General features: G+C 42.3%; 1 protein-coding gene across 1 annotated transcript in view; it reads right to left on the bottom strand.

The window, feature by feature from the left end:
• Positions 1–16,706, bottom strand: part of taf2 (TAF2 RNA polymerase II, TATA box binding protein (TBP)-associated factor) — a 41,634-nt gene that overhangs the window by 10,019 nt on the left and 14,909 nt on the right. The window contains exons 13-23 of the mRNA XM_005472365.4: positions 16,511–16,625; positions 16,290–16,399; positions 14,769–14,834; positions 14,518–14,644; positions 13,234–13,359; positions 7,699–7,839; positions 4,483–4,593; positions 3,815–4,008; positions 3,280–3,419; positions 2,587–2,656; positions 1,645–1,754 (exon numbers count right to left, since the gene is read on the bottom strand). Coding sequence (XP_005472422.1) covers positions 1,645–1,754; positions 2,587–2,656; positions 3,280–3,419; positions 3,815–4,008; positions 4,483–4,593; positions 7,699–7,839; positions 13,234–13,359; positions 14,518–14,644; positions 14,769–14,834; positions 16,290–16,399; positions 16,511–16,625 — 1,310 coding nt within the window. The remainder of the gene's footprint in view (positions 1–1,644; positions 1,755–2,586; positions 2,657–3,279; positions 3,420–3,814; positions 4,009–4,482; positions 4,594–7,698; positions 7,840–13,233; positions 13,360–14,517; positions 14,645–14,768; positions 14,835–16,289; positions 16,400–16,510; positions 16,626–16,706) is intronic.

Below are 16,706 nucleotides of genomic sequence, written 5' to 3'. Positions count from 1 at the left end.
AACTTACAAGCCTCTGCCGGCCATGGCTCCGTGTACAGAGAGGGAACTTTTTTAGCTCAAGTGACTTTCCTGGAATTGTGTCCCAGATAAATTAAAGAAAGCGTACAGTGAAGAAAACATGTTCTTGGTTCTGGAACATACAGTGTATATTAGCTGTGGGTGCAGTTCTTGCAAGAACAACTGAGTGAGCATTAGCTGACCTCACCATCAGTGTAATTTGCCCTGCCTGTGGTTCATGGGTAGAATCCACATCATGAGAGAAGGAAAAGCTACGTTGTAATTTGTTCCCGAGGAACAAAAGCCGTACGGCAGCAGACCAAAACTTAAAGCTCATTAATCAGACACACTGCTGTGAACCTGAGGAGACAGCTGTGCAGCCAGGGAGTGAGAAATGAGTGACGGCAGTGTGAGGCTGTCACGAGACAGAATCAGGTCCTGTGTTCAGTCTCGAAGCTGTGTGCCTACTCCAACAGCTATTGTGCCTTTCATTTTTTCTGTTATACATATACCGTCCAGTAAAATAGGTTCACATTAAACATGGCCATGTGTTCAAATAATGACTCATGCTTATGTGCAAATGCTCCTTGTTAGTCCGTTTGTTTCATACCATTTTTTCTACAGCTGTATCTTTATGATGTCACTGAGAGTGGCTATTTATTTCTCAGTCATGTTGAAAATAAGGTTATGAACATAAAACTCTTCTCTGGTTCCTCTCTTTATAAAGGAGGCTCTTAACTCATTCTCTCCAGTTAGACTAAATGAAACTCTCATCATGCTGGTTAGAGACCTGACCCCTGTTTTAAAGCTCTGCAATGATTTTTAATGGCATCTGTTGTAGGTAATTGCTTTGTACCCATGGCTTGACTTCAGTGCTGCATTTGATGTCACTGACCATAGGCTCAAAGCTTTGGCTGGTATCTCTGACTCGGCACTTCACTGGTTTTCCTCCTGTTTATCTGGAAGTACGTCCTCTGTTGGAGGAAGCAATGTCTCCTCTTACACATGGAGTTCCACATGGCGTAATCCTGGTTCTATTATTATTTTCCCTTTACATGCTTCCTTTAGCCGGTTTCATTCTTTTTGGGGGCATTTCTTATTATTTCTATGCTGATGACATTCAGCTGTATGTGCCTTTTAAATCTCACCAGCTGGATAGGCTCTGAACTTTGACTTGTATATAAAATCTATACCAGGTTTCCGTTTCTTTAATTTGAGGAATATTTCTAAATTGTGAGCTATATTCTCGTCCTCTGAGTTAGATAAAATTGTTCATCCATTTGTGTCATTGCACCTAGATTGTTGCAACGTGCAGATTTTACTTCGGATGCTTTACACGTCTTTATCCAGGCAGCAGAGAAAGTCTGTACAACCACAGTTTCAAGGTGACCACTGTGTGTGTTACAATTCAGTGTATGAAAAAGTGTGTAGTATTGTGAATCTCCATGTTGGACAATGATGGACGGAGAAGTGTTTTAGCTTAAACACTGCACTCAAGAACAAAAAGCTAAATTTTAAAGTTAAAACACGAGACTGCATTTGGATTCAATAAAAAGCTATGAACCAAAACCCTAAAGTTTGGGCGCACAGCAGAGGCCTGCACAGCAGGGGGCCATTAGGAATGTTTGTCTCGTGTGTGTTTCTTACCAGAGTTCATGAACTTCCACAGCTGGTCGACCAGAGCTTCATTACACAGAGCCGAGTCTGTTGTCTTGGTGAATGGTGGATTCTTACAGAGCAGACCCAGGATCTTATGTCTGTAGGTCAAGAACAGAAATACAGATTTAATAATTATACATATCAGTTACTCGTGCTCATTCCTAAAATTCCTGAAACTTGCCTGCTGTAGGTTACGTTCAGGTGTACACTACGCTGAATGGGACACATAAAACAAATGTAGAGGAAGAACTTAAGACTGCATTCCCAGAGGGATGATGGCCATGAAATCAAAAGATTCTGTTTTTAAAAAACATAATTATTAATGGCAAAGTTTCAGCTGGATCAACCCACTAGTTAAGGAAGACATATAATACATACAGGCATATATGCATACATATGCTACACTCATTATAATAACACATACTATAGCTCTAAACAAACCAAAAAGTCTCTTTCTCACTTGTGTTAATTTACAGCTTTGCTCTAAACAAAAACTTTGCAGTCACTCTGTTCCCTCTGGAAGCAGAGAAGATTCTGACTGGCTTTTAACGCTGGGAGCTTGTGTTGTTGTCCGGGGGCTAAAGGAACTACAACATCAGATTTTTACAGCTTCTTTTTTATAGAAAACAGTTGATAAAAGTCTCAAAAACAGCAGAAAAAGCATTTTTATGATATGAGACCTTTAAGTAGAAGGAATTCTAAAGGCCTGACTTTCAGACTTTCCCTTTTATTATCACGTCAGGCAAAGCAGCTCCTTCACTATCTGGACTGACTCAAGGGAATCTCTCATCATATAAACAAATGCAGTCATAATGACAACAAAGTCAGTAGCACACTCAAAGATTTGTATTGGATTAAATGCATGAAGTGAATTTGTTTCAAACATTTTAATGTGACGGTGTGAGAAAAATGAGGTGAGTGTTGTCTGACCTGACATAGTGAACTGGGTCATTCTGAACCATGCTGAGCAGCCACTGCAGCTCCCCTGAACTCCGCTCCACTGCAGGACAAACATTTAAAATTACACATGAATCATATCTGTGCTGAAGGTGTGTCAACAACAATAAAAATCTGCAGCAATGCAACATTCAGTCAAATTTGCATTACTCAACAGTGTGGCCTTTACCATGCCTCTGCATTACGTTCTTGTCCTTTGGTGCAATAAAAATAAAGGTCCATATTTGCACTCCTCGAAAGTTGTAGATCTTACTTGACTGAGAAGTCTTAAATGATTTTGTTTTTCACTATGAGCAATGGCCCAGGGTGTTATAAAGAGGAACAGTCAATTCTTTTTTTATTCATATACAACCAATTCACAAAAACACTCAAGGCACCTTAAAAGGTGAAAATCCTACAATATTAGAGAGAAAACCTTAAACTAGCAGATGATCCACTATGAACAAATACGTCTGAGAGAACCAGGCTGATCTGGACCAATCAGCTGTGTTATTGTTCTGTTCCTATAAATGTGACGTTGATCAGGATGTAAAGAAACCCTGGTCACTTTATAGACCTAAGCATTCTTACAGCTTTAGTAGAAATGCTGACAGTGGACCGCAAGTATCATACTGGTGCTGCCAAATGATTGGTTGCCCCCCAGCAAACGTGTATTATTCCTCCTACCTCTAGTGTAGTCCACCAGAGCTTCCAGTGCAGCGATGCGAACGTCGACAAAGTGTCCGTACTGAGCGTAGGACTTAAAAAGTGACGGGTCACTTGGTATGTGGCCGTTCTTCTGAAGCTGACGGATCGCTCTCAGACAGCTAGAGACGAGGCAAAGTCAGAGAAAAGGAGTGTGATAAGTACACGATTGAAGGTGATGCAACATTAACAGAGAGGATACAAGCTTCTCTGCATCTAAGTAACGTCAAAATGCTCTTTTCTTTTTTACACTGAAGTTGGACTGCTTTGTGTCAGACACATGAGAACTATTCAGGCATGTAAAGATGAATAATAACACGCTTTTCTGACATCCCCGCATGGTCTTGTTCTTTTTGCAGAGGGCTAATGTCACCGAAGCAAAAACATTAAAAAGTATGTTCCACATTCAAGTTAAATGTTAAAATAAACATTTCAGTTTATGGGAAAAAGCTGTGTTTTGTATTTTTCACTAACAACTTTGTAGCACTGAAACACAAAGACACACTCAGCATGGTACCTGACAGTGATGGTGTTTCGGAAGCTTGGCAGCAACTTCTCCATATTTAGGAATCGTGTGATCTCCTCCAAGATGAGACGGACATCGGCGTTTAAATTGTCCACCGTGCGCACTTCATTGTTGATGCTGATGGCGGGAGTCAGGGAGTTGGTCAGGGCCTCGATCAGATCTGCTCGGTAGTAGTTATCGGAAAACTGAAGAGGAGTGAAAGGATGGGAAAAAGGAGAATGATAGAGGACGTTTATGGATGCTTTACAATGTGGATACAAGTTTACAAGTTTTTGGAGGGGTTTGTGAGAGTCGCGCGTGATTAAATCACAGCAGGGATGCACCAAAAACGTACTGTTCAAATTCAAATGTAGCTGCTAATCATGCTAATCATCTGTCTACAGTTTTGTTCTTTATCATGTTTTTTTCTAGGTGGATCTTTGACAAAAATACTGACCTCTTTATCTGTTCATATGTCGATAATAGTCAACAGTTCGTTATTACATTTGGCTCGTCATGAAAAACCCAAAAATGGTCATCTCACAGCAGACACAACAGATGTACCAGACTTAGCTAGCTCCTCATTTACATCTGTGGCTCCTCGTTAAGCACGCTCACTGAACCACTCAGCAGCTGAGAATGCAAACAAAGAGTAAACACATCACTATGATAGAATTTACCTTGTTTTTCCTGTTGTCATTATACTTGATCAGATCGAGTATAAAGTTGAGGACGTCTTTGGGACAGAGGTTCTGCACATCTCGGAGTAACGCCATGGCAACCGGCATCGTCTGGCATGAGAAACACAAAACAGGCGTCATGATAGCTTCATACTTGATGGGCTGTTCTACTGAAATCTGGAATGGCATGTTAGGAAACGGCTCCTCTTTATAGTGGCTCACAAAAAATTATATTTCTAATCAAGTTCTGCTGTTGTAGTTCAACACTATGGAAGATGAAGATATTGATATGGAAACTGTTCATGACAGTCAGGCCTTCATTCACCATCACCTCAATCACCTTCTACACCTGGTAAATACACACACACACACACACACACACACACACACACACAGAGACAGACAGACAGACAGACAGACAGACAGACACACACACACACACACACACAGTCAGACAGACAGACACACACACACACACACACACACACACAGTCAGACAGACAGACAGACACACACACACAGTCAGACAGACAGACACACACAGACAGACACACACACACACACACAGTCAGACAGACAGACAGACAGACACACACACACAGTCAGACAGACAGACACACACACACACACACACAGTCAGACAGACAGACAGACACACACACACACACAGTCAGACAGACAGACACACACAGACAGACACACACACACACACAGTCAGACAGACAGACACACACAGACAGACACACACACACACACACAGTCAGACAGACAGACAGACAGACACACACACAGTCAGACAGACAGACACACACACACACACACACAGTCAGACAGACAGACAGACACACACACACACACAGTCAGACAGACAGACACACACAGACAGACACACACACACACACAGTCAGACAGACAGACAGACAGACACACACACACACACACACACACAGTCAGACAGACAGACAGACAGACACACACACACACACACAGTCAGACAGACAGACAGACACACACACACACCATTATTTGCTTTGAACAAAAACATTCATTTGCTGCATTTGGTCACATGAACATGATAAGAACCCTTTCATTTGTTCTTTATTTGAGACAAATGTGTTTAACATTAAAACTAGGGGTGGGTTTTAATAATCGATTCATCGATTAAAATCGATTCTGGCTTGGATAACGTGAAATCGATTCATTAAAATCCTGAATCGATTTTTTAATATAAATTTATTTTGCCCGAAACGCCAGAATCTCAGGTTAAACCTCACAAAATTTCAACAACCACCAAACAGCCAAAACAGTAAATGAGAGCAGGTACACGGATTCTGCACAAAGACGTAAACACACAGCGCGGACCCGCGGATCAGAATCAGTGAGATGTCGCCTTTCTCACCCGACGGGTGCTGCAGCTTTAAGCGGCTGTGCGTGCTCCCGCGGACGGCAATCACTTTTTGGCACAACAACTGCACGGACACGGTCGGGGCTGAAAGCCGACAGCTCGCTGATTCTGATGTTTCGGCGGGTCCGCGCTTTGTGTTCACGCCCTTTTTGCGCTGATTCTAAAGCTGTTAGTTTGATCTTTCTCCAAACAATATTGACTGAACCAGCAGCAAAAGAAGATCCAAACTACGCTTCACATAAACATCGTCATGAATTCACTCTGACTTTTACTGTTTTGCTTCCACCACGATAAAAATCACACTTCATGCACAGCTCTCTCTCTCTCTCTCTCTCTCTGTCTGTACTTCCCGTCTAAAAATCTGTTTTCTGCATTATTCGCTTGCTTGTTACGCACCAGTCTACCGTTGTTTACAGCGCTGTCAGCCGCTGTTTTTTTTTCCTTTTACATACTTCCGAAAAGAAAACCTAATTTCTGCCGTTCAATACTGAACAAATTTAAACTTTTTAAAATTATGCAAAACGCTTAGTGTCTCTAATAAAACCGCTGTAACGTCAGAGGTAACGTTCATATGTTGATTAATGGTTTTCTTTCGTTTTTGACGTACTGCAAAATATTTTTATAAAATCCCAGGCCAGGAAAACCACCTTCATGTTTTTCTGTGTTTTATCTTCAGCTACTTTGACACAAAGGCATCTGCTGTGATGCTCACACCTTTGATAAAGTCTTGCATGTGTCAGCTTCTTTTTTATAGATACAAAAATATGTAAATGTACTGATCTGAATTATAATATTTCTGACTGTCAAAATTTCCCAGATTCAAATTTAATTTAATTGAATGGAATCGAATCGAATTAAATCGAATCGTGGATCGAATCGATTTGGGACCTTGTGAATCGGAAACGAATCGATTCTAGAAATCAGTGACGATACCCAGCCCTAATTAAAACTATAAAACTCATAAACTAAAAAGGATTTTATAATAATATTTATTCTTATAAAGAGCTTCACTCTGGTTTATCCAGGCAACAGTTTATCTATGAGTACGAGTGCCATTTCTAAAACACATGCCAGTGTTTTTACATATGCAGTCACATTTGGAGAATTTGTGCCACACACAGTGTATCTCGACATGGCGAACTGCTGCTCAGTCACCTGGCTGTGGTTGTTGCTTTTGCCATAGTCCATTGTTTATTGTTAGTACCCGCCACAATAATTTCTTTGTAGTTTTACTGATACACTTAACATATTTGAGTTAATTATACCTGCCCTGTGCATGTTTCATTTACAAAGCCTACAGGATAGAGAGCATATTTATGTTTTCATCTTCAGTGCAATACATTTATCTTCTTCTTCACAAAGTATCCAATTAAGTCATTACGACTGACCACATGACCACTGAAATCAAAAGAAGGCTGCTTCTTCCATCTGCAGTCATGCGTATTTGGTGGTATGGCTCTGATTTGGCACACTGGCTTACCCTTACTCATGTGTACATGGAAATCCAGAAAAGGCGTAAAATAGAAGCTGCGGTTGAGGTGGGTTGCAAAGCAGCTTACAGATGAAAGCGACTGTGAGAAGGCTAAAGTGGATTAAGTAGGATACCTACATTAGATTTGCCAGTTAGCTGACACTCTTTTACACACCTGACTGTGAATTCATAGTCTGCAAGTTACTAACGCTGTGCTTGAGACAACAAAGACTAATTGTTCAGAGCAGTTATTTAAAATCTCATGATGTGACAGCACTTATCGTAAGATAAAGCTTCAAGCTTTATAATCAGACCATTTAGCTCTGCTTCTTCGCTGTACCTTTTGGAGGAAGTAGCTCTGGAAGTTGATGAAGTTGTTGGTCTTGACGATATTGGGGCAGCTCTTGCAGCAGAACATTCTGGTGAACAGGGACTTCATAGCTGGTGGACCCTGCCATGTGCTCACCATGGCATTGGCTATCTGTAAGAATCACACCGTAACAAAACAAACCACAAGTTACTTTATTACACTTAAACGCCTGATTGTGGAAAACTGCATTCATCAGCTCCCCTCTGTCTGCTGTCGTCACAGTAAAACAACAAAGAGAAAAACGAAACATTTGAGATTCCAGCAGGGAATGAGGAATGTACGGCAAAGTATAATAGCTACAGGAGGAATTTGAGAAACACTCCAAGGCACACGAATGACAAGTGAAAAATGTTCTAGCTTGTATAACAATGCTTTGTCTGTCTGTTGCACTTCGTGTGGTGAGAGCTGAGCTACAAAGTAAACAGCAAATGTACACACGAACAGCACATGTGGTTTCCACAGGTATGAAGACCAGCGGCCCCAGCGGTCTATACGCTCCAACAGGATATTGGGGAATTTATGTTAATGTGGTAAAATGAGGGCAAGGGTCACTCATGCAGGATGTTGTCATTTGGTTAGCTGAATAAGGGGGAGGTGGGCTGTCGGCTGTGTGGATGCATTCATGGACTGTATCACTGTGTTTGAAGCGTGCTTCCCACATTTTCTACCAACAACACACAACTGATCCCGACCAATCGCAATGCAGCCAAGTCCATCAGAGGAATGTAAAGCCTGCCCCACTACAGTCTGTGGTCAGTGTGAGTGTGGATGCCTGAGTGTGCGTGAGCTTTGTGTATACCAAAAGCCATTATCACAGAGTCTGCTGGGGGCTCTGTGGCCAAACGAGCTAATGAAAGAAGTGAAGTGCTGCCATTTCATCCTCCACTCATGCTGTGAAAATATTGGTTCAGGTGGAACCTGAAGGATGGAAATCCAGTGGGGTGAAAGTTAGAACAGACCAAATCCAGAGAATAGAGAATTTCCTGGAGCCACAGAATTATTCAGTCAACTGAGCTGAAGTGCAGCAACATTTAAAGTGGTGGGTGGCCTCGCTAGCTTGGAAACGATGGGTTGTACTCCTGCTGCAGCTCTTTTGCAATCCGGTTGTTTAGTGATGACGCGACGAATCCTACTCCCGGGCCTAAAGTAGTCTGCGTTTAATATGGCTTTTGTGTTGTTAACACGTTTAATGCTTTGTATTTTCTTCTATTTAATCTCAAAAAGCTCCTAAAAACAGTCAGTGATCACCGTTGACCTCCCTCGGCTTTTATTACCGCTAATCATTTATTTAAGCTCAGTTTTTAAAACCTTACGATGTAACTACAGCACAGCCCATGCAGCAGTATATGAATAACTAACCTCGTATTGTGGATGGATTATCTCAGTTGTTCTCCTGGCTGAAGTTTAGTCCTTTTACAGCATCCTGCCATGCGATTACATTTGTTCCTGACCACTGAGAACACTCACGTTAACTTTTATCGAGTGGAAAAAAAGTTAGCTTGTTTATATTATGCTAACATAGCTGTGTCGCTAGCGGTCACGTAGCACATCATTATATACCAGCTAGCCAAACTTCAGTAACCCTACAAACGTCACTGCTGTTTAGTTTTCTGTCTTCATTTATGTTGGAAGTGATAGCAGAGCTGTACGTTTGAATTTGTTTCTAAACCCCCGCAGTCAGGACATGCTATATTGTATTTAGATGGAAGCTAGCGAGCTAACTTCCTGCTAACTTCTAACTCCGTTAAATGTCATAAATTCCGTTTTCATGGATGCCTGGATGTTAAACTCAATTGTTACACCTGGTAGAGCAGAACGCTGATCATTTTATTAAAGATGAAAGACTTTAGACAGTCTTTCAACTCTCAGTAATGCCACAGTGATCGTTTGATATATGGACCTGCAGCGGAGTTTAGGCCCAGACACGGCTAGTGACGTCAGACTGAACAACCGGATAGTTACAGGGCTCGCAAAATCGTCGGGCTAGCGATTTTTCCAGTCGGGCTACCAAAATCAGCCCTGCCCGTCGGGCTATCATAGGAAGGGAAAATATATGTCAATGCCTTTGCTTTCTTTCGAAAATGTAGCTGAGTAATTATGTCATTGGCATCGATGAGCCTCTGCCAATATGTGAGATATTGAAATTGCGTTTGAATTTGCGCTTGTTTTTTGCTTTCACTTTCACTTTGCGATCGTGCGAACGGTGTGTAGAGAGCGGCAGCACTGATTGGTGAGTGACGATTAATTGCGCACCAATTCCTCTGACATTGTCTTATCACTCATTAGCTTACTATTCAAACGTGACAAGTGAAATCTCCCACAGCAAGCTTAAACATGTGAGAGGTTGGTCTGTGAAGGTTCTCAGTCATCCAGGTCATCATAGCACTGAAAACATGCGGTTATCCTAACTGGGCGTTCATAAAGTCAGCAAAGAGGCACAGAAAAGAAGATCAGACACCAGCGAGGGAGGATAAGAAAGACAGACGCAACAACGTTGTCATCCCCTATGTAGCCGGTGTATCAGAGAAACTCAGGAGAGTTTTCTCCAAGCACGACATCCCAGTGTACTTCAGACCCAGCAACACACTCAGACACAAACTGGTTCACCCGAAAGACAAAACTCCAAAACACAGACTTAACAACGTGGTGTATGCTGTACAGTGCAGCGAGGAATGCCCAGACCTCTACATTGGAGAGACCAAACAGCCACTTCACAAGCGCATGGCACAGCATAGAAGAGCCACCTCCACAGGACAAGACTCAGCAGTCCATCTGCATCTTAAGGATAAAGGTCACTCTTTCGAGGATGCCAATGTTCACATATTGGACAGAGAGGACAGATGGTTTGAAAGAGGAGTGAAAGAGGCCATCTATGTCCACTGTGAGCGACCATCTTTGAACAGAGGTGGTGGTTTACGACACCAACTGTCTGCCATCTATAATCCAGTTTTGAGTTCCCTCCCCAGACGACTTAACGCCCACTCACATCCTGGGCCATCTGACCTCAGGAATTCACATGACAAGGTGGGGCCAGGTTTCACAATGGGCTCACCCGAAACCTTGGCTGATTAGGTCCCACACCCACTTTCACACCTTGGCGCATGTGATTAGAGGATCACCAGGGGGTCCTTTGTCCCTCTTTGGGGGGGGATACTCCCACTGGGTTTAAATCTGGGACTCTCGGCCATTTGACCTTAGATCTGAAGAAGCTTCTCGGATGAGAGGTGAAACGTCTTCAAGCAACTTAAAGAAGTCCAGACGCTTTTCTTTGCAAATTCCTTTGACCATGTGAGAGGTTGATTGCGCAGAGAATCGCTGACCGTTATGTAAGTACGTGTGTAAAAGCAGCAGGATTTACGCCGGTATTTTAGTTCTGCTGAGGCAAATAAGACAGGTCAGGGTGAAGAAGGGGCAGCCAAATAAAAGCCTACCACAAAACGGAAAACTTATTACAAATCAGACTACGAGGCAAAAAGAAGGCTCAGCTTTTTTGGTTTCATGGACAAAAGAATTTCTGTGGCTGGAATATGACGAGCTAAATAACATCATGTTCTGCCAGGTGTGTCGTGAGTTTCATTTCATTTGAGTCGACAAGCGCCTTTGTAACTGGGACCAGTAATTTTAAGAAAGACCCCATCAGAACCCATGAGAAGTGCAAGAAATGCATTATTGCTCAGTCTGCAATATCTTTCCCAGAACAAACAGCAATTGCAAAAAACATACTAAAAATAAACCAAGAACAAGAAGAAGTCCTGAAAAATCTTTCAAAAGCGTACTATGTTGCAAAGAGTGAACTACCATTGGCCAAATTTAGCAGTCTATGCAAACTTCAAAAAGCAAATGGCCTCGATCTTGGTTCCACTTACCTCTTACCCTTGACTTCAGTGGAAATTTCAGATTCAGGATCTGACACAGACTGATTCATGTTCTACACAGTTCTTACAAGTTCATAGAAATTTCTGTTCAATGAGAACCAAATATTTGAGTTGATGATTGTGATTTTTATACAGTTGTTGTGATTTGTATTTTAACAACTTTCTGATTAATTTTTGTTTCCGTTACAATATTATACTTTGATGTATAATATTGTAAAGGAAACAAAACATTAAAAAATTGCTCTCTTTTTTATTCGGGCTACTTAAATTTATTTTAGGCTACCAAAAACTGAAGAGTGCCTGCCCGAAGGGCTACCAGGGATTTTGAAATTTTGCGAGCCCTGAGTTACAATCAGTTACATTTTTTCTTAGTACTAATATACTAAGTGACCACTGACGTAAATGCAGAAGAACTAGAGGAAAGGCAAAAGAAAAGCAGAGTCACACTGTGAAGCTATAGGCCTAAACTGTTCGTTCCTATGTGGATCCTTCAATCAGTCCTCCCAAAACTTTATTCTTAAAACTTTCTCACCTGTTAACACATTTTCTTTCATACTACTCCCAGAACACCACCCTACAGTTTCTGTCTGCTGCTAACAATGAGCCATTTCAAATAGTGACACATGGAGCCAAACTCAGCATGACCACATCGCTTTGCCATATTAACAACATTACAGGCAATTTATGCTTGCCGTTGTTATTCTGGCTGATGCCGATGACCACCAAAAGTGATGTCATGACTGCTGGCACATAGTGTTGTGTACATTAGTGTTGCTTCAGTCTGTAGTTGTGTAACCTGGCTCATTCCTTGTGCTCGGTTTAGCAGGCCTCTCACTAAGTCTGCGGCAGTCTGTGACTATTTGTGTCCTGTCTCTTCTGTAGTGTGGTGAAGAGGTGACGTAGCTTTATTGTAACCTCTAACAGATTCAAGGAGGCTAAACTAGAGCCTGACTGATATGTAAGCCCATATTAGCCATTTGCTAATATCGGTTTTGGCATTTATGATGGCTGATAAATAATAAAGAGTCAGGAGAAACACCATTCAACCATGTTAGACCGTTGATGCTAGACGCTTTGTCCACAAGAGGGCGCTTTGACGCTCCCTGCTGACAGCTCTCTGCCGCAGCTTAAATGATGAATCCACAACTTGTTGTGAGATTAAAAAACCAACGCTGCACATCAGCAACTCTGTAACTGGAGTCATTAAGGTGGAAAGCCCTTCTGTTTGAAGTTACTTTGAAGTTTTAAACTCCAGGTGAAATCACAAACACACTAACAAGAAGGGTTAGAAAACGTGGCTGCGCTGGTTCCTCATGACCTGAGCTAAAGTGCTGCTATTCACCATCTGATTTTAGACGGTGTAAGAAGGGCGCACCTCTTTCCTCAGAGCCGCTGACAGGACCAAACAGCGCTAACTTAATCTCACTGGACCATGGAGCTCAGGTGGATGCTGACAGATGAGGGAAGACTAATTAACAGTCGGATGGATGTTTTGGAGTGACTTGCCATCGTCTCTATGGTTGTAGCTTACATATTGTGGAAGAAGCTGTACCACAGATCCTTTGGGTTGCCCTTCAAAACCTTTTCATTATGCTGGTATTGAATCACACACCAACACAGTGACACGTACCTTAGCCAAACAGAAGCACGCTTGCATGCGAACTTTGTAGAAACACTGTTCCTGCTCGAGGATGTCAGTCAGAGCCAGCCTGGAGGCAGGAGTTGGGAATTTTTCAAGTGCTGAGATGGCCTCCTCCTAACAGAGAGATCATTGTTCAACCAGGCTTTACACATAACAGTTTAAAAAAGAAAAAGATGAAAAAATTGCAGTAGTACGAACACTAACTTTAACTATGCTAATGTTGCAGTTTTTGTAGCTGCAGAACTAAGCAGAAAACATGGCAAAAGCACATAAAACCGACATTTAAATGAAAGATTGTCCAAACACTTCAAGTTCATAAAAGACACCTGCAACCCATATCCTGGTTGTGGCCTCAAAAAAAGAGCTACATTTCTCCAGAGGGACAGTTGTAATTTATGCCAGAGTTGGATTCACAGGCAAAGAAGTCAGGAACGAAACCATCAGTACAGACTATAGGACGTGTGACAGCAAGCAAGGATCAGAGGCCTCATTCTTTACCACAAAGCAACGTGCAAATGACTTTTTCTGCATAAATATGTCTTCAAGAAACAAAACCCAGAAAGGTTGAGCTCTGTTGCATGGAGAGAGAAGATTCATTACAGAGCAACATGGTTCTGGACGGTGCCTTGATGCTACAGGAACTAGGGACCATGTGACCATCACCATGGAGGAAAAATATCAGGCCTATCTGATTGTTGTTTTTCATTTCATCTGTCTGCAGAGGCAGCGCATGTGTGTGAGGAAGTGCACTCACAGTGAAAGCAGCGTGGCTGTAAATAACAGCAGAGCAGTAAAGACTCTCTCCGACACACTGACAAGGACACGAGTGCAAGCAAATGTTGTGACAAATAAACACTTTTTAAAAAAAAATTTGATGCATCTTGGTCCAAGTGACACTGTTTAATATGCTTAAGTTTTGTCTGACGGTACATATAAAGAATTATTCACAGTCTCTTCCTCAGACTGATGAATAAAGTCTAAATACTGAGACACTGGGCACTCGCTATCTGTTAGATACAGTAATAAAATAATGTTCCACTGCACTGGTGTCATAGTGGAAGTGGAAAAAGCTGCACATCTGCATCACTGTGCAGCAGAATGAAGACAAAGAACATTAGTGAGCTGTGATTTTAGCAAATAAAGGCATTCTTTATCAAAACGAAGAATTTTGGAAATGACAACTAATTTGAACTACGGCCTCATGTAACACACATCACAGGGGTCTGCTCTTTAAGGCCTGTGTGGAGCCCTGCATGCTTAGTGTTACCCCACCTGTGCAACCACGTCCCTCTCATAGCGCAGCTGATACTGCCACATGAAGTCAGCCTGCTCAAACTCCACCTTCCTCAGGATGGACATGTCCGGGTCGATTCGGATCCACAGGAGGGGAGAGTCAGCACTGCAGAGGAATGAACAGACACAGACACCATGCACCGTATATGTTAGACAGATGTATGCATTAACATGGCAAAACAATACTCTTAGTCACATAGCAGCGATGCATCACAGCAGTAATGTCTTACTCCATTGCAGATAAATCCATGTCAACTTCCTCTCCATTCATCAGAGGGATCTTCTTTTTCTTGTTTCTGCAAAAAGAAATTAAATCAGTGACCCGACACCAAACACTCCCAGCCTGACATGACAGACGCTCTCGCTGAGGACAGAAACAAAGAAACAGAACAAAGATTGGAAACATTCATATATATTAGGAGGAAACAGTGAAGCCACAACCTTCTTCTAAACAACATCAAATGTACAGCGCCTCTGAAAAGTATCCACACGCTTCACCTATTCCACATGTTGACCTGTTATTCCAAAATGGATTCAATTAATTCGACCTCAAAATTCTACACACAGTAATGACTAAGTGAATAAAATTTGTTTAAATTCTTGCAAATTTATTAAAAATAAAACAACAAAAATTGAACACATATATAAGTATTTACAGCCTTTCCAGTGACACTCAGGTGCGTCCTGTTTCTACTGATCAAGAGCCACGTCTCTACAACCTGACTGGAGCCCAACTGTGGTAAATTCAGCTGAGCATGGTTTGGAAAGGCACACAGCACAAAGCAAGCCATGAAATCCTCAGAAGGTACAGAAACAAACAAGGCAGCATTGAATGTTCAAGTCCAATCAGACATGTGTGGCAGAGTGGCCAGACAGACGCCACTCCTTAGTAAAGTCTGCACCCGAAGGACTCTCAGACCATGAGAAGCAAAAATCTCTGGTCTGATGAAACAAAGATTAAATTCGTTAGCCTGAATGTTGAGCGAAACCATGCATTGCTCATCATTTGGCCATTACAATCCCTACAGTGAAGCATGGTGGTGGCAGCATCATGTTGTGCCGATGCTTCTTGGCAGCAGGAACTGGGAAACTAGTCAGGGTCGAGGTAAAGATGAATGCAGCGATGTACAGAGACATCATTAACCTGCTTCAGAGAGCTCTGGTCTTCAGACTGGGGTGAAAGTTCATCTTCTAACACAGGGGTGTCCAACTCCAGGCCTCGAGGGCCAGTGTCCTGCAGGTTTTAGATGTGTCCTTGATCCAACACAGCTGATTTAATTGGCTAAATGACCTCCTCAACATGTCTTGAAGAAGTTCTCCAGAGGCCTGGTAATGAACTAATCATTTGATTCAGGTGTGTTGACCCAGGGTGAGATCTAAAACCTGCAGGACACCGGCCCTCGAGGCCTGGAGTTGCCCACCCCTGTTCTATCAGGACAATTACCCTAAACAAGATCACAAAGGAGGGGCACCCAACCAGAGTCCAGACTTGAAATAGATTACACATTTCTCAAAAATTTGAAAATGGCTGTGCACCATCAAACCTGATGGAGGTTCTGCAAAGAAGAATAGGAGAAACATGTGCCAACCTTGTAGCATCAAGCACTGGTAATACTTTCTGGATGCACTGTAGCCCGTCTCTCAGTGTATGTAATGCATGATTTTCTGGTGCCATAACAGCATAATGTAACAGTGTCCATTGTAATACATAGGCCAAGCCCGGCAGAGGAGAGTGACACAGTGTCCGGTACCTTCTGCTCTTTGAGTGGCAGGGAATGTCGTGTTTGAGGCTGTTCTCTTCTATCTGCAGCATGTGGTTGAAGGAGCCGTCCAGCTCTTGTACAGTCACCTTGATAGGACCCTGCAAGGAAACATTCAAACAGAGCAAAGAACAGAGCAAAAAAAAAAAGTCATACAATTTAAGCCTGTTAGGTCCTGAGAGAGTGGTATGGCACAGGGCTGTAAGACTCACCACATATTTCTGAGTTCCAGATGATGTGTAGTCCTGACGGATCTCCAGCTCCAGCACGTTCCTCTTTCTGTTGAAGGCAAAACTGCCGAAGAATTTCACCACACCGCTCTGATCTCTGGATATGAAAGGTTAAGACTAAAACCCTCCAAACAGTCGGAGAAGTCAGACCCAGCGGATAAAGACTCATATCATATTT

The sequence above is a fragment of the Oreochromis niloticus genome, linkage group LG11 (genome assembly GCF_001858045.2).
Source record: "Oreochromis niloticus isolate F11D_XX linkage group LG11, O_niloticus_UMD_NMBU, whole genome shotgun sequence".
Classification (NCBI taxonomy): domain Eukaryota; kingdom Metazoa; phylum Chordata; class Actinopteri; order Cichliformes; family Cichlidae; genus Oreochromis; species Oreochromis niloticus.
This window is presented reverse-complemented; position numbering and strand designations above follow the sequence as displayed.